This window comes from Pteropus vampyrus, unplaced genomic scaffold (assembly GCF_000151845.1).
Source record: "Pteropus vampyrus isolate Shadow unplaced genomic scaffold, Pvam_2.0 Scaffold177, whole genome shotgun sequence".
NCBI classification, from domain to species: domain Eukaryota; kingdom Metazoa; phylum Chordata; class Mammalia; order Chiroptera; family Pteropodidae; genus Pteropus; species Pteropus vampyrus.
This window is the reverse complement of record NW_011888958.1, coordinates 2,060,893-2,079,948: the sequence shown is the minus strand read 5'-3', so window position 1 is coordinate 2,079,948 and position 19,056 is coordinate 2,060,893. Positions and strand designations below refer to the sequence as shown.

At 34.4% G+C, this 19,056-nt stretch overlaps 1 protein-coding gene across 3 annotated transcripts in view; it reads left to right on the top strand.

Moving 5' to 3' along the window:
• Positions 1-272: 272 nt before the first annotated feature.
• The window catches only part of DNAL1 (dynein axonemal light chain 1), a 36,880-nt gene continuing 18,096 nt past the window's right edge, over positions 273-19,056 (top strand). Inside the window, exons 1-6 of one of the 3 annotated variants that reach the window (XM_023537052.1) lie at positions 338-376; positions 4,898-4,936; positions 7,718-7,817; positions 8,923-9,032; positions 11,651-11,706; positions 17,618-17,673. In XM_023537052.1, coding sequence (XP_023392820.1) covers positions 7,815-7,817; positions 8,923-9,032; positions 11,651-11,706; positions 17,618-17,673 — 225 coding nt within the window. In that variant the 5' untranslated portion in view covers positions 338-376; positions 4,898-4,936; positions 7,718-7,814. Of the gene's footprint in view, positions 377-2,375; positions 2,392-4,897; positions 4,937-7,717; positions 7,818-8,922; positions 9,033-11,650; positions 11,707-17,617; positions 17,674-19,056 lie in introns of those variants that run through there. The other 2 variants (XM_023537053.1, XM_011370896.2) reach the window with 2 other exon arrangements.

Genomic DNA, 19,056 nt, shown 5'->3' with positions numbered 1-19,056 from the left:
AAACAATTTTACAATTCTTTTATGGGAAAGGAGATTGTAATAGGGAAGTTTTACAGTTTTAAACTTTCGGCAGGACGTCATTCCAGATTAGCTGAAATTGCTTTCGGTAAGGTAAAGCACATCTGACCACTCTGCGCGGTTACGCTCTCAAATCTTGAGCGCCACGCTGCAGCCCCTGGGGAGCGAATGGCAGCGGAGCAGGAAGACCCCAGCGGCCGCCAAGCAGTCCCACAATGCCCCGCTCGCCCCACCTTGAGGGCGGAGAAAAAGGACCGCTCCTGGGATAGGGATCCGCGAACGCCAAGAAGTGCGCACGCGCACTGACCCCCCGCGGGCCCTAGCAACCAGAGCAGTGACAGTAGCAACCGCCGGAATGGTGAGTACCTTCCAGGCCTCGTAGCCAAAGCTGAGAAGAGATTAGAAATGGAAAGGGTGACTGAGGAGTGTTTAGGGCTGGAAGGGCGGAGGGTGTCCTCGGACAGCGGAAGGGAGCGGGTAGCGGATGCTGACTCCGTGGAGTCAGAGGCCTGGGTGAAGGAGAAGCCCTGGCACCGGGTGGTCAGGGGTGAGGGCGGCCTGGGGAGGATCAGAGGTTGGCTTAATGTTGAGGGATTTTGGCAAAGAAAGGAGGGGTGGGCAAAGAGCAGGAAATTCTCGAAAATGCAGATTTGAGTGGGAAAGGTGATGGAAGGGAGAGTGTGAATAAGGATATCTCTTTACGTAGAAGTAATTACCCCCGCTGGCGAGGTGGAGGGGGGAGCTGTTTATGAGGGGTGTGTGTGTAACACCGACTGCAGCAGTATTCGAAACCTGTGATGTGCCCAGGGTGGCCTCTGGATGACTGTGAGTGCAGTTATTAGGTAACATTGTAAAACCCACTCTGATAGAATGTATTAGGGTAATGTTTCTCAAATTTCAGTATGCCATAAGTATGATTTTAATTGGCTTTAGTACTATGAACTTGTCGGAATGCAGATTATGAAGTTTTAATATCATCCAGAGGGCTCAGGAATGTGGATTTTGACAATGCACCCCGTTATTCTAAAATTGGAGAGCACCCCACCACACTGAGAAGTGCAGCCTTTGCTTTTAAATCTGTAAGCGGTCTATCCAATCAAAGACCTTTGTGAAGTAGTGATTTTCAATAGTGAAGTACCTATTGATGCTCCTCAACTGCTGCTTAAAATGCGCACTGTTTTGCTTACATACTTGGCAGCTACAACTAGAAGTTTGAAAAGGGATGTTGTTGGTTAGTTACAGACCCAGCCACAGTTATTTATCAAAGTATGTGATTGTCCTGCCGGATGGAGATGTTTATGAAGAATAGTTATAAGTAGTTGTCTTCCTTTCGTGATTCCAGTGCTGCTTAAATGGGCAGAGACTGAGCCCAAGAAATTGAAGTGATGAAGAAGTCATGCCCACCCTCAACCAAAAGTAGTTTTTCACCTGCTTTCCATACTTTATTCCAAGTCATTTAGCCAGTACCACTGCCAAGTTAAGTAAAAAGTTCTGGAACCTAGGTTTATATTCAAGTGACTAAATAATCAGGTCTAAATAATTCTGAAAGCATTAACCATGAGAATTATTGAAAATCTTCAAATAGAGAATCGGTACCAGTAATTAGATGAAGCTAGCTGAGGCTGCAAACTGTTAGTTCTGGGATCCCCCAGAAATACAGGCCCACATAGTTTTTTAATTCTAAAAAATTAAATTTTAGTGTCTTAAAAGTGGTCCTGTTTTACATCAAAACCCAGATTTCTGGCTTCTCTGAAAAATCAGAAATAATCTACTTCAGATACATTTTTCCCCACATTTTCATATTACTGAAATATGAAGGTGCCATATAATTGGCAGCATCTTTTCTTTCTTAATGGTACATAAAATGAGGATGTTATTTTCAATGAATGAAGTTTTCATATTTGAAGAAATGTGATATTAGGGTAGTTCTTGTCCCAAGTCTCACCTACCAGTAGTTTTCTAGAGCCAAATAAAAGCTCTCTATATGGGCAGCTTTACCTATTAATGATGTCCAATGGTTCTTTAGGCCTTTCAGTTTTAGATTCCTGCTATCTACAGGGAACTAGTGACCTTATAAACCAATTTCTAGACACCTAGATTGCTTCCAACATGAAAGTGTTCTCATGTGTCTTTTTATGAACCCACACAAGGATTTTTCTGGAAAAGTAAACCCAGGAGTGGCATTGCAGAGTCACAGGGTCTATGCATACTTAATTTATCTTAATTTAATTTAGGCACTGTAACTTTCTAACTCTTGCCAATCTGAGGATGTATTTTAGTATCCCATTGTTTTACTCTGCAGTTCTCTGATTTTCAGAGTCCAGAATGTTCACCATATTCCATGGAACCTCCATTGCGTTTCTCTGATTTTCAGTGAGTTTGAATACTTGATGGTATTCTTGTTAGTCATCTCGATTTCAGTTTTTGTGAATTTTCTATTCATGTTTTTATTTTTGTCAATATTAGTCTTTTATTGGTTTTATATGGAAAATATCTTCTCCCAGTTTTTGTTTACTTTGTCAACAATGTTCTTCACTTGTTGAACTCCAGTTCGAATATTTGTTAGTTTATCCTATTGTATTTTCTACATAGATGATCATTTGCACAGTGTTTTTATTTCCTCCTTTTAATCATGCCAATTTGTATTTCTCCTTATTATCACATTGATAAAGATCTCTTGTATCTTGTTAAATAGTAGTAATGATAGTAGACATCTTAATGTGTTTGGGATCTTAGAATACTTTTAATGTTACCTTTCCAGTTTGGCTCACCTTGATCACCTTATTTAAAATAAACATCCTCCATACACATATTTACATATCCTGATACCTCTTACCAAACTCAGCATTTTCTTTTCTTTAGTAATTGTATAATTTCTTTATTTTTAAATTATATTACTTACCATCCATCTCTTGCCAATAGATGTAAGTTCCATGATGGCAGAGATCTTTGTTTTGTTCATTGGTATATCTTAAGCATGTAGATACATGTTCGTACATAAGTAGATACTCAATGAATATTTGCTGAAATGAATAAATTTATCCGTTAAGTATGGTTTTTGTTATAGCTTTTTGGTATGTAGCTTTTATCAAGTAAGAATTTCTCTTTAACTCTTAGTTAAAAGCTTTTAATATCAAATGTAGAACTTCATCAAGTGCTTTTTCAGCATTTATTGAAATAAATGTGATTCCCCCCTTTAATCCATTAATAAATGATTTACATTTATAGATTTTTTTTGTTAAACAATCCTTATGCTCTTGGGATAAGCCGTTTTTGATTGTGATCATTATGACCATTGGCTTTGGAGATCTAATACTATATTGAGACTTTTCAAATCTGTGTTGAGAAGTAAAGAGACCTCCTTATCTGGTTATGACATCAAGTTATTCTAGCCTCAAAATAAGTTGGTGGCTTTCCCTCTTTTTCTGGTTTCTGAAACAACTTGAATAATAGAGTATCTGTTCCTTGAAAGCTCGGTAGAACTCACTTGTAAAATTATCTCGGGTTGGAGCTTTACGAGGGGAGGAGGAAGGTAGATCTCGTTGATTATCTTTTTAATGTTTTAAATAGTTATTGGTCTATTCAAGTTTTCTGATTCCTGTGACAGTTTTGGCACTTTTCTCTTTTTTTTTTTCTTCTACAAATGCATGCTTTGTCTAGGTTTTCAAACTTATTACCATATATTTGCTTATAATGTTTTATTTTTAAAATCTGTTATCTGTTATTTTTCCTTATTCAGTCTATATTTTTAGTTTGTATATCTCTCTTTTTTGCTCAATCAGGCTTGCCAGAGATTTAAGAACTAACTTTTAGTTTTATTAATCTCTTTTCCCCTATATTCTTTATCTCAGTGACTTCTTCCTTTGTATTTCCTTCTGCCTTCTTTGGGTTTGCAATTATGTACTTTTTCAAATATTTTGAATGCTTAGCTTATTTGTTTTCTCTTTTTTTCTCTTCTGAGGCAATAAATGTAGCTATAAATTTCCTTTTTAGGGTTATACATATTTCTCAAATTTTGACATTTTTGTCTTTTATTTTATTATTTTACTTTAATTTATAGTTTTCTTTAACCCAAGGGTTATTTATTAGTATGTCTTTACTTTCTAGACATAATGATATAGACCTTTAAAAATTTCCTTTTGTTTTTTTTGGGGGGGTTCTCTCTTTTCTTTTTAATAAACTCTAACAATAATAATCCAAAGGATGTCTTCCTTTGCTCATCTTTAAAGTTTTATATATCATAATAAATTGAATCTAAGATACTATTATTTATAAGATGCAACGTTATTTTATGTTCTTCTAAGAAAGAAAAGTAAGAAGTTGGAATTAAACTATGACAGTTTCCTATCACTTAGAATTTTTATTTTGTACTTATTGACAGTTTTTAAAAATGTATTTAGGCACATAGACTTTTATTATATGTACTCCTTTGCAAACATAAAAAGGAATATATGTATATGAAATCAAATGGTTAATGTTTTTCTAAAACTTTACCACGGCCACCTGGCCACTCCAACTGTAAATTGTTCCTGGTTGCATTCAAATTTCAATGATGTTAAAATGTAAAAGAATATGTAGATCTTAAAATCAATGAAACAAGATATATTTTAATATCAAGTGTTGAAAGCTATATAGTTTTTGTAATCCAAGTAGGAGTGACGTATGTGAGCATTACATCATGCTTTCCTTAATTTTTCTGAGAGGTATTTAAATAAATCATTCTGATTTCAGGAAATTAAAACACACTCTTTTCATATAAGGTCTCAAAGAAAGTATTAACCTTTTTAATGGTAGATATAAAGACTAATAATTATTGCATGAGAATTGAATCAACATATTACACCAGTAAGACAGCCTTGTTTTTCTTTCTCTTTTAAAGGCAAAAGCAACAACAATCAAAGAAGCCTTAGCCAGATGGGTGAGTATATGAGTTTTTACTTCTTTTAGAAACCATACAAGGAGAAATTTTGGATAGTTATTTAAAACTGACCATTCAATACAAGGGATCTTCGTGGTATTGGAACTGTTTAGCTATCTTAACTGTCTAGGTGGAACCTACACAGATGATAAAGTCGTATTGAACTTAATAGACACACACAAACACACTCATATGTACAAATGCTTACAGGTAAAATTGGGAAAATCTGATTTAAATCGGTGGATTGTATCAATATTAATATCCTGGTGGTGATATTATACTATAGTTTTAAAAATGTTACCATTGCAGAAAACTGGGCAAAATGTACAGGGTATCTCTATGATGTTTTATAACTGTAGGTGGATCTTCAAATGTCTCAATAAAAATTTCAATTAAAAAAATCTGACCACTGGAAAATTTAAAATTTAAATAGAAAGGCTGATTCATTTATTGCTGTAGGATGACTGGAATCTCTGTGTTACAGTACATTTTATTTTTCAACTTTATCATCATTACACTTTGTCATTTTCAAGTGATAGATTGGTATGTGTTGTGGATTATCTAGGCTTTAGACAGATGATGGTTTTAGCCTCTTGGAAGTTAGAACAGATATCCAGTGTGGACAAACAAAAATTACACATAGACAACCGAAAAGACCTCAAATACAAATACTGAAGTGATGCTCACCATCACTGATCATCAAGAAAATGCAGATGGAAACCATAATGAGATATCACCTCATATCTATGAAAATGGCTATGATCAAAAAGACAAAAGATAAGTGTTGGCGAGGATGTGGAAAAAAGGAACCCTGTGTACTGTTGGTGGGAATGTAAATTCGTATAACCACTATGAAAAATAGTATGGAGGTTCCTCAAAAAATTTAAAATAGAACTACCATATGATCTAGCAGTCCCACTTGTAGATATATATGTGAAGAAAATTAGTTCACTATCTTGAAGAGCTATCTGTACCCCCATGTTCACTGCAGCATTATCCACAAGAGCCAAGACCTGGAAACAATCTAAATATCTATCTATGGAATGTTATTCAGCCATAAAAAAGGAAATTCTGCCATTTGTGGCAAATGGATGAACTTTGAGAGCATCATCCTAAGTGAAATAACTCAGAGAAAGATAAATATTGTATGACCTCACTTACATGTAGAATCTAAAAGAGCCAAACTCATAGAAACAGAGTAGAATGGTGTTTGTCAGGGGTTGAGGAGTGGGGAAAATGGGGCGATGTTGGTCAAAGGGTACAAACCTTCAATTATAAGGTATATAAATTCTGGAGATTTAATGTACAACATGATGACTATAGTTAATAATACTGTAATATATTTGCAAGTTGCTAAGAGATTTTAAATGTTAGCACAAAAAAATAATTGTGTGAGGTGATGGATGTGTTAATTAACCTTATTGTGATAATTATTTTACAATATATACATGTATCAAACCATCAGTCACACACCTTAAACTTATACAAAGTTATAATGTCAGTTATATCTCAATAAAGCTGGAAAGAATACTAAAGTATATAGTAATATTAGAAGGGAAACTGCATTGAAAAATATGCATTAAATATAAACCAATATTTTAATAAACATTCTATAAAGTTTGAACAGTTAATTCAGCATTATAGATCAAATTTCCATAGGGTATATAGATAGTTCCTTAATTTCCATGCCCAGTGATAAGTTATTTGTCTATGTCATCAATAGCTTTTTGCATACTATTATATCTTTTGCTTTTGTAACTGGGATTTGAATAAAAAGTCTTTCAGGAGACTTGGTATCTAGGGAAAATAGACAAAGAAGATAAGATAATGAAATATTTGAATTCTTGTTTTAGTGCTTATAAACTTTGTACTCTAATTGCATTTAAAAAACATTTCTGTTTGATTGCTAGAAAATGTGTTTTGTTAAAGAAAAAAAAGAATAGAGTAGGCTTAGATTTTCCTTGAATTGGATTTTCGAACTTCATTTGATTTACTTATAACAACAAATGATTGACTTGTTTCTTTGTTTGTCTTTGTAATCTATTTCTAGATTACTATGTGACCATAAATCTTTGACTTTAAGATTATTTGAAGACATCAAGCTCACTCACTGATTATGAGTTCATCATTTATTGAAAATCTGCTAGGTGTCAGTTTCTCCTCCTCTAACCTACAAATTTATGGCACAAAATAACTAATGAGCGGATGCGTATTAGATCTCTTTCTTTCAATTGATTGTATATTTTTTATTATTGATGTTACGATTTGATTTTTTAAAAGAAGCCTCTTTTGTGTCTTATATTACACTAGGTTATAGAAAACATAGGAAAGCAAAGGAAATGGTCAAGCTTTAGGAGCTCCCTGTTTTGTTGGCAAGATAGAACTAACTCTAAGTATTGTGGTACTTAGAAAATATTATTAGGTATCGTATGCTAGTAATTAAATTTTAAATTGCATACTTAGTACCAAAATTAAACTCTAAGGTAGAATTTAGAAGTAAATTATTATAGAACAAATAGTCTTTACCTCAGCTGTGGTGCAAAGAGAATATCTTCAAAAATTCTTGGCATTTTGGGGTTCTAGCTCAGACTGAACTGTATATGGAAAAAGATAGATGAGACAATAAAGAAAACAGTTGATTATACAGTTCTGAATCTGATATTTAAGGAAAGGTTGTTTTAGGGACAAGAATTCTTCCCAAGAAATTGTTTTTGTTATTGCGTTTTGTTTTTGTTTATTGATTGATAGATGTTTAAGGGATTTTATTTTATTTTTTAACAGGCTCAATTCACTTTATTTTTCTTGTATAAAATTATGTGGTGGCCACAGCTGGATTCCGGGTCCTCTGCACAGAAATTCTGGTGTGGGTCATTACGAGATGGTCAGTGAATTCCTGCGAGGGAGACTTGGCGAACACGGTCTCCTTCCAGGGGTCAGGGGTGGGATAGCTATAGGTCTTAAAGAAGGCATCAAATGTGGCCATGGCAAAGTTGCCTAGGGTGGCAGTGCAGCCCCTGGCTGAGGTGTAGCCGTCCACGATACCAGCTTACCAACAGCATCTTGGGCACAGGGGCTGAGACAATGCCAGTGCCCCTGGGGACAGGGACGAGGCACATGGCACAGAGCCACAGTGGCCAGTCATCTTGCAAGGAATGATGTGGGGCTGCAGATCTTGTTCCCCCAGCCTCGCCTCACAGGGGCAATGGAGAGCTTAGCCAGGATGATGGCCCTATAGATGGCAGTGGCTACCTCCTTGGAACACTCAACACCCAAACAGACATGTCCATTGTAGTTCCCGATGGCGACAAATGCCTTGAACCGAGTCTTCTGGCCACTGTGGGTCTGCTTTTGCAACTGCACAATTTTCAAAATCTCATCCTTGAGAGATGCCCCCAAGAAAAGGTCAATGATCTCAGATTTCTTGATTGGCAGGGAGAAGAGATAGATTCTCCTCCAGGGGCTTGATCTTTATGTCCTTGACCAGGTGGCCCAGCTTGATGACTGGGATCTATTCCTTGTCCTTGGCCTTACCTCTGCGAGCTCCATAGCCATGGCCTCACCCTCGCTATGGCCTTGGCCACGACTTCTACTCTGGACGCCACTGCCAAATCCTCAATGCCACCTGCTGCAGCCTCCCATCCCAGGGCCCCCTGGGCCTCCGGGGCTTCCTGCCGTACCGGGTCATCTTCTATTTGGTGTTCTTTCAGAGAAGAAGCAAGGGATTTTAAATATTAAAGATATTCAAGTTATTTTATTTTCATCATTTTTCCCTTTAGTTAGGACCTAACGATGAATTATCTGAGTCAGCCATGTGGAAGCCTAGTTATCAGGGCCAGTAAGTAAATGTTTTCAGTAAGTGAACCATAAAGAATGCACAGAATTATTAACTTCTACTAATTGCTTTGAAAAGTCTTGGGAAATCTTGCTTTCTTTAGTTCCACATGACAATCAGGGATCATTTTCTTCCAAATCAATTTTTGTCACAGGAAGAGAAAACCAGTCAGAAGCCATCCGAAGCCAAAGAGATAAAGCTTTATGCCCAGATTCCCCCTATAGAGAAGATGGATGCATCCTTGTCCATGCTTGCTAATTGCGAGTAAGTTTTCCTGTCTTTATTCATCCTTCTAGTACTGTTGTTAAATTTCTCTTCTTTTTATAAATACACAAACTAGAAAAGTGTTTTCTGTGATCTTCACTTTTTTTTTCTTAATTAATTTCCCTTTGGCAATGAACAAACATAAAAGATTATTGGTTTATAAGATTTTAATAGTGTAATCCTGTGCAATACAATATATGTTTACAGTATAATTTTTATAATTTGCCAGGAAACTAGAAATTTCCTTGTTCTTGAAAGAAGCTAAATAATATAAAATTATTACTCTGTTATAAAATCTAGTATTTTCTCTTATAAAATTATCCACTAAAGTCAGTACTATACTTACTAGAGGCCTAAGAGATTGTTTTTAAAAAAATTTTTCAAATTATAAAAATATTGTAAAACATCTAGAAAATATAAAAAGCACAAAGAAGGGGATTTTCTATCAACCAGATATAAAATTGCACCACCTTTTGACATCCATCATTAGCATTTTGATAAAGAGCTTTCTAATTGGGACCAAGTTACACTTATTATTTTATAATCTTATTGTCCTATGACTTTTAAGTATCAGGTCTATATTAATTCCTGTTAACTATTTTCTAAATATTCTACACACTTTTTAGCAGAGTTCTGTGGCAGTTTTCTCATGACACCTTGTGACCATGCTCTCAGGCTGCTATATCTCTTATCAAGGCTGTAGAATGTTATAGAAGCACTTGGGATTCTTTCTGATTTCTTCACCCTCTGTTTTTCTAAATATGGTCCCCTGACTACCTACATAAGAATCTCCTTATGCAGGAGGTAAACCCCACTCCACATTTATGAAACAGACTATCTACTGATGAAACCTAGGAGTCTGTATTTATACTGAGCAACTTGGGTGATTCTTAGACACATATTTGTGAACCTATGCATTAGACTAATTAATATGTCTTTGAAATTAAAGGGAAAGGCAAACATATTTAGTTATTGTGTGTAACCTGTCCTTTGTGATGAAAGCACAGAGAATTACGTACAAATCTACCTTAGATGTTTTTTTGGCTTCAAAAGCATGATTTCCAAGAACATTATTTCAAAGTGGTCAAATACCTTTTTATCATAAAGCATGATTTTTATCATAAAGCATCTCAAAGGCAAATATTTGAGAAGGGTTTTTACCCCATACCGAAGTACCATGGAAACTGCTTAGAAAGAAAACCTATTCATATTTTACCTAACAGTCTCTTTGGGCAAGTTACCCAAACAACAATTAAAAAACTATCCCCCAACCATATTCCCAGATTTAAGAAACTCCATTTTTTACTAGTAATTCTTGGGAGAGGGGATTATTAGAAAATATGCAGATTTGACCAATAATTTACACTGAACAGTAATTGATTTTGCTGTTTCAAATAAATCAATGACTAATTCCCCTTTGCGTCAAATCAGAAAGGATGTGATCACGTGTGCTAGAGTCAAATTTTGGGAGTTTTAAGTTTGGCTCTGCCACTTTCTGGCTATGTAATATTAGGCAAATTGCTTAACATCTTTGTTCCTCAGTTTCCTCATTTGTAAAATATGGATAACAATAACACTTATTTCATAGGATTGTTGTGATGGTTAAAATAGATAATATGCGTAAAGTACTTAGAATACTGGGAACACATGAAGAATTTAATAAAATTAGCTTTTATTATTTTTTTGCATGAAATTTACTTAGTAAACATTTTGTCAAGAAAGGAGGACTACGAATGTGTAATTATGCTCCCTTTAAAAATTTGTTTTTATATAATTAAAGTATGTATAGAAAAAATCTAGATAAATATATACTAAGTATTAAAAGTATCTTTGGAGGAATGTGTGGGGTAGTTAGGATTACATGTGACTTCTTACAATATACATTTCTGAATGATTTGTATGAGAAAATAAATATCTCTATAAATGCATATATATAGCTCTGCTTTTTACAAAAAAAGGATCATATAAAATGTATTGTTCTGCTAGATGGTTTTTACACTTAATTACATATCACGGACATCTTCCCAAGTTAGCATTTATAGCCTAATCTCATTTGTTTTAGTGGTAGCATAGTATCTTATTATTTGTTCCTCAGTTGATGGATGTTTATAGATTTCCCCATTTTTTTTTCTATTACTGTAATATAACCAATAATCTATATGTGTATATGTATATATATATGTATGTGTGTGTATATATATGTATATATGTATATATAGATATATACTGAGCAACTTGTATAGATATATACATATATACATATATACACATCTTTGGCATTTCTATTTATGTTTTAAGAAGATGTATTCCTAAAAATGAATTACTGAATCAAAGTATGCATGCATTAAAATATTTAAAAGATAACACCAAATTGCCCTCAAGAAGGTTTTTTTTAAATTTCCTACAATAAGTATATATTAACTTTTGTAATCAGAAAAAAAGTATGAAGATTTCGAAATGAAGGAATACATGCCATGTCTGAGGGGAAAAAAGGATTCATTGTCAAAAGGAAATATGACTTATTAAATATCATCTCCTTTGGATGCTTGAAAAATAATTTCTGATATACCATTTACATTTTTTTATATTAATTCAAGTTTTCCTTTGTTCTTTTAAAGGAAGCTTTCACTGTCTACAAACTGCATTGAAAAAATTGCCAACCTGAATGGCTTAAGTAAGTGATCCACGATAACAGATGGTTCTTAGATTTTCTAGTTATTAGAAATAATATTCCAGAGAAACTACATAATCCAGAAGCTGGCACCTGTTTTAACCACAGTAATTGTCAGATAACAGAGAGAATACATAAACCATCTGTCTTAAGTTTGATTATCCAAAGAAAAGTACAGATGCATGAGACTTGCATACTTTAAAGACATTTTAAAGCTTTTATAGAATTAGAATTGAGATATCTTAAATAAAAAATCAGATTTCTTATTATATATTTTTGGTCAGATTTGTGTTTCGTATTTATTATATTTAAAATTTAATTCCTCACTATCCTTTTTTTGGTCTTTGTTATTGACATTACTACCTACCCAGTTGGCAAAGCCTCTGACTCCTTGAGTTAGTTTCCTATGACAGCTGAAACTTGGTGGCTTAAAACAACAGAAATTTATTCCCTCACAGTTTTGAAGGTCAGAAGTCTGAACTCAGTTTAATAGAGCCAAAATCAAGGTTTTGACAGAGCCATACACTCTCCAGAGGCTTAAGGGGAGAATCTGTTCTTTCTGCTTCTAGACTCTTATGGCTGCCACGTTCCTTTGCTGGTGATTACATCACCCCAATCTCTGCCTCTGTGGCCATATTGCCTTCTCTTTTTTTGTCTGTCAGTCTTTCGTTTTTGCTGGTATCTGTGATTGCAGTTGGGAAACACCTGGATAATTGAGGATTCTCTCCCTATCTTAAGATCCCTAACTTAATCACATCTACAAAGTACTTTTTTCCCATATAAGGTAACATTCATAGGTTCCAGGAATTAGGAGTATGCATCTTTTGGTGTTGCATAATTTAGCCTGTCATATCCCCGCTTTACTTCCCTCGAGCCCTACATCCAATTTCATCACTAAGTCCTATTTATTCTTTGCAAGAGCTCTCAAATAATTTGTTGCTTTTCCATTTTCAGGAGCTACAGTTTTATTAGGATCCTAATCATCTCTCCTTTAGATGGTATTTATCAAATGTTTTTGATTACTTTCTACAATAAGAAATACATTTAAATTTATGAATCAGCACATATATTCATATGAATACACATATCAAATATACATATGAATTGGAATAAAGTAGGTTAAACAATATTTAATAGCATAGGTTCCAGTATAAATTTTTTTAATTTTATTTTTTTAAATGTTGTCACAACCCACTAAATTGATTTCCCACAGTTTGAAAAACACTGTCTTAAGACTTTGTAATAGCCTCCTAATTGATCTCCTTGTCTCTTTTCTTTCTGCTCGTCAGTTAACCTGCAGCACTGATACCAGAGTTTTTTTTTCTAAAAATATTATTCTCATTATCATTTCTCCAGATCAGAGACCTTTAATGTCTCCCCTTTCCTTAGTAAAGACCAAATAACTTAATGTTGTATTCGGAGTCTTCTAAAAGCTTGAACCACACCCAAACACATCATTCTTTTTTTAATGATTTTGTGCACTTGTTAATGCAGTGCTTTTCGTTGAGAACATCCCCTTCCTCTTGTAGGAAAATACTACAAGAAACAAAATTAAGATTAAGAATGCTGAATTTAAATGTTATTTCTCCCTTTAAGGACGTCTCTAATCTCCATCCCCCAATTACTCCTTCTTTGAGAGCATTTATAATAGTCTGTCTTGGGTTATAATAATTACCTACTTCATATAGCTATCATGAATAGTAAATCAGTTGGTGTATATAAAGGACTTAGAATAGTACCTGGTACATATAAATGCTCAAGAAATATTAGTCATTTATTGAGGAGTATGTTCTGTCTACCTAATGAGCTCCTTGGGGGCAAGCATCACATCTTATTATTATTTTTATTTTCCAAATCTCCATTTTCCTCAGTACCTTACTCAAAGTTGGCATTCAGAATTTATATAGTTCTGGGGAGGAAATGTTTTCTATTAGAGCTGTACATAAGATGACTCAATTTATTCCAGTTTTTCATTGACTCATTAAACAATTTGAGATGTTTCAATTTACTTTTTGCTTTGTCTGTAATTGTAATAACTTGCTTACGTGAGACTAAACTGGCGACAGTATTTATCAATACAGATAATATACTTTTCGTAAAAGCATGAATATGACAATAGTGAAAATGGATAGCCTTCTGTATAGGGCTGGCAATGGGTTTTCACTCATATTTTAACTTTGGTTAACTGGTGGTGACTCGGGAAAATGTATTAAGAGTCCCAAAATTCAGTGAAAAAGAGTACCTTGATCAAGTAATGATGTCTGATGTATACATGGAAGTGAAAGAGTATAGGCATTTGTACCATGTTTTTTGTACTCGACTCATCTTATTTTAGTTCCGCTTGTAACAAATAGTGCTCTGCAGCCTATGACCAGGAATAGTTTATTTGTGATTAGAAAGCAAAAAGAAGCCAACTGATCCATATGAATAATTGAATTACAATGCTGCTTTGTGTCCCACCCCTTTCCCTTCATGAGCACTGTAGTCTTACCTATTCTGCTATGGTGAGAGGCTCTAAAATAAATAGGTATTCCTATTTAACAGCAGGTTTGTAAGGCAGAATAACCCTAATGGCATTTTATATTCATTGTACCAAAACTGCGACTGAAAAACTGCATGACATCACTATGTTCAAAACTGTGACTAAAAACCTATACAGTGCGAATATTAATAATATCATATTAAAGGTTAGAAAATAAATTTTGTTGCCTCGTATCTTTGGTAAAAAAATAACTATACTCCTTCAGTTTACTAAGTAAATAAACATGTAGTCTTAAAACACTTTTTTTGATTTTCATCAGGACTTTATATGAAGAAAAAGTGTCCTTCTGGTGGTGCTCTATTTAGGCAGCACATAAAATATGGAAAGTATATAATTGTGTTATGTTAGAACACTTAATCTATTAACTTTGATATTATAATTTATTTCCCTATACAGCAATAAATACGATTTTTTTAGCTTTTTAGTACCATTTTCATGTGCATTTTTTTGAAAAAGGAGTTATATATTCAGTTAGATATTATTTTTGAAAGAGTTGCATATATTTGTTATCTCCAATTTCTGAGGTTGTTTCTCAGTCTTCATCTTGGTTGACCTATCAGAGTATTTCGATATGGATGATTTATTTCCTCTTTGAAGCAACTTTAATATTTGACTTCTAGGACACTGTTCATTTCTTCCCCCTTCATTTCCTCCTGTCTTTCCGGCTACTTCTTCCCAGTCTCATGTTCCCAGCTTTTAAATGCTGGAATACTCTAGGACTCAGTTTTTGGATCTCTTTTCTTTTCTATCTTCACATATTCCCTAGATTATTTCTTCCAGATAATGACTTTACTATCTATATGCTGATGGCTCCTGAATATTCATCCCTAGCCCAGGTATCTTCTCTGAACTCCAGATTCACACATTCAGTTGCCTGATGTTCTCATTGGATGTCTGGCAGACATCTTATGCTTAACATGTTTAAAACTGAGTCCTGATATCCTTCCCCAGCCCCAGCTAAACTAACTTCTGTTGTGTTTGTCAGATAACAGATAGCTCCATTCTTTCAGTTACCCAGGCCAAAATCCTCTGTAATTTCTTGACTGCTATTTCATACATACCCTATGAGGCCTATTATCTTTCTAATTTCATCTTCTATTACTCTCCTCTCATTCTCTCAGCCAGCTTCTTGTGTTTTGTTAACACTTCTGATGTGGTCCTGCTTCAAAGCCTTTGCATTTGAAGTTCACTCTGCCTGTAAATGTTCTTCCTCCAGATATCCTCATGGCTAGCTGCCTCACTTCCTTTGAGTCTTTATTTAGAAGTCACCGGCTATCTAAACTGTCAACAGCTACCAAACCCCTGACATTTCATTCTTTTAACCTTTCTTTTTCTCTTTCACACTTCTCACTATCTAAACTACGTATTTATTTTGTTTACTATCTGCTGAATGTTAGCTCATGACAGCAGGAATTTTTATCTGTATTATTCATTTGTTATATTGCAAGTGCTTACTGCTGTTCCTGGCATGTAGTTGATGCTCAATAATTATGTGTTGAATGAATAACTTTTTAAGTAAGCTTTTTATCCTGCATGAAATAGAAAAAACTAAAATAATAATTTTTTCATATCAGGAAACTTTAGAGAATAATCGATTATGTGCTTTTCTTAAATAATTAATTTTCACACATTTAAAGTTATATGGATTTATTAGTTTGCTAGGGCTATCACAGCAAATCCCACAAACTTGGTAGCTTAAGCAACAGAAATTTATTTTCTCACTATTGGCTAGAAGTCTGAGATTCAGGTGTCAGCGGGATTGATTTCTTCTTAGGCCTCTCCCCTTGGTTTGTATATGGCCGTCTTTTTCGCCTTGTCTCCACACAGTCTTTCCTCTGTTTCTGTCTATTTCTGTTTCTAATCTCCTCTTATAAGGGTACCAGTCCTATTGGATTCTACCAGTTTACCTTAATTACTTCTTTAAAAGCCCTGTCTCCAAATCGAGTCACATTATGAGGTAATGGGGTTTAGAACTTCAACATTTGGATTTGGGGGAACCCAATTCTTTTTTCAGTATTTAAACCATTTTGCATGAATTAAATCACTCATAAAATTTCTTGTTCTGAAAGATGTTTTTCATAAGAAAATTTAAAATAATTTCTTAAATAAATTAAAACCAAAGTATATATAACTATATATGCCTGACACACATATATACAGCACATATACACACACATATTTATTATGTACTTACTATGGAATAAGCATTATGCTGAATGTTTTAGACAAATATCTCATTTAATGCTTATATTATTATAAAATACATGTTGTATTTCTTCATTTTACATGTGAAACTGAGATTCAAAGAGGTTTGCTTGCTTCCCTATAGAGTTTGATTGGGAACTCTATAACTGGATTTGTATTCTTAACCACTGAATTATGGATGTTATAGAACAGTGCCATCCAATAGAAATGTCTGCACGGTCCCAAAACAGTTGCCACTAGCCATACACAGCTGTTAAACTCTTGAAATGTGGCTAGTGTAACTGAGAAACTGAATTTTTAATAGTATTTCATTTAAAAAACCATGTGGCTAGTAGCTACCATATTGGACAGTGTAGTTATAGAAGTTTCCACTGCGAAAACTAAATGTATAACTTATGCATAAGTAATCACAATAGTTTTTTTAGAACAGAAATGAGATTTCCTGTGTTTTACTAGAAATCTTTTTTAATTTTAAAAAATAATACATGCACATGGTTTTATGCAAATAGATCAAAAGAGGTTCTAATGAAAAATAAATCTTCCTCTGACCATATACTTTCAGTTCCTCTCCAAAGCAACCACTGTTTCTACTTTCTTTTTTTCTTTTCCAGAAATAGCCTATAGATGTACAAATAGAAACAGCCTTGTAAAAAATACAAATAGGCATCTTTTAAACCAAATCACAATTTAGTTATTTAAAAGATTGAAAGCAAAAGATTTTTAAAATACTAAGTCAATTGTTTTCACTCCTAATCCTTTGTGGAGTGAGATTGGACTATACATAAGTGTGTTTCTGTTTTCTGGTGTGAGTCCTCATTTTATAAGAGATTTGAAATATATATGCTCTCAAAATTAAACTTCAAATTTTTTTTACTCTTATTTTATCCCTGTAATATTTTTACTAGCCAGAAAATTAAGATCATGAATTCCAAATAGGTAACCATTTTTAAATTTAATATTGGCATGATGTGAAATTATAGTTGTAGTGTTTACCCTAGATGATAGGTCAATGTTATTTCCTGATTACCACTTTTTATGAATATGATCTCTCTTACTCATTATATAAGGATATTTATTATATAAAATTTATTAAATTTTTATTATATTAGATTTACAATTGTGTAATATGATTCTCATAAACAAAAAATTGCTTTTTTTCCACTGCAGAAAACTTGAGGATATTGTCTTTAGGAAGAAACAACATAAAGAACTTAAATGGACTGGTAGGTTTCTATTTATTACTTTAAAAAAGCATACACTTTTTTATTAGTATACAAATAATACTTGTCCATCGCAAAAACTTTACAAAATAGAAAAGCAACTATAAAAAATACCTATAAGCCACTGACAATTTAAATACTGCTAACAGTTTGATTGACATCTTTTTTTTTTCCTATTCTTCAATGGGTATATAGAGCATGAAAGCATCCTATACATATTGTTTTACATCTCTTTTTTTACTTAATATATAAATATATTTTTCCATGTCATTCATTCATTCACCAAATTCATTCAATAATATTTCCTGAATGCTGACTTTAAACCAGGCATTGTTCTAGGCACTAGAGATACACCCGAATATAAAGCAAAGTCCTTGCTCTCATAGAACTTAACTTTGCAGTGGAGGGAGACAGAGTAGAAAATAGTTGTGTGATACATCAGATGGTGATGAATGCAGTGAAGAAAAATGAGGCATGTAAGAGAACATAGATTGATGGGAAATTCTCCCTGGAAGTGAGGATGTAAGCTATAGAGCTTACCAAGGGACAGGTGCTCCAGGCTGAGGTAGGACAGCAAGTACAAGTGTCCTGAAACTGAAGCTGCTTGGTATGCTTGAGTAAGGGCAAAAGAGTTGAACGAGAGAGAGAATTTTCCTATATAAATAGAGTTGGAGAGGGAGCCAGGAACCAAGCCATATTATGCCTTGTGGGTCATGATAAGATTTTAGATTTTTTTCCAAGTGGCTTACAAAGCGATCAGAAGTTTTTGAGGGTCAGTCCTTCCCTCAAAAATGTGCCAACAGCAATCGAGGCTCAACTACAATAGGTGGGCACATAAAACGCACACGGGATACACCTGGAGCACCCAGCTCAGGTGACCAGGGAGATGCACCACTGGGCCCCACAGGACTCTCACTACATAAGGCCACTGCCAAGACCAGGAGACACAGCAGCTCTACCTAATATATAGAAACAAACAGAAGGAGGTGGCCAAAATGAGACAGATAAACATGTCCTGAATAAAACTCCAGAAAAAGAAGAGAGAAAAAAAATAGCTTAGACGATAGAGGCTCTGTTCATCTCTCTGACGACCAAATCAAAGTTGTAACAGTAATAAGGAGCAGCAACAAGGAAAAATCGCCTGGGATCTAGAGGAACAATCCATACAACTAGGGAGAAGTCCAGGATAACCCTGTGATAGCAGAATGTAGGACAGGGCGAGGACACAGGGCTGCCCGGTCTCGAGTGGCTGAGTGAGACGGAGGCAGCGGCAGTGCCTCTTAAAGGGGCCGTGTCTGCGAGCGAATTTTCGTGGTGATGGACCTGCTTGCTCTGAGCACCTGTGCCAATTTGGCTAATGCGCAGGGGACACCAGGAACTTATAGG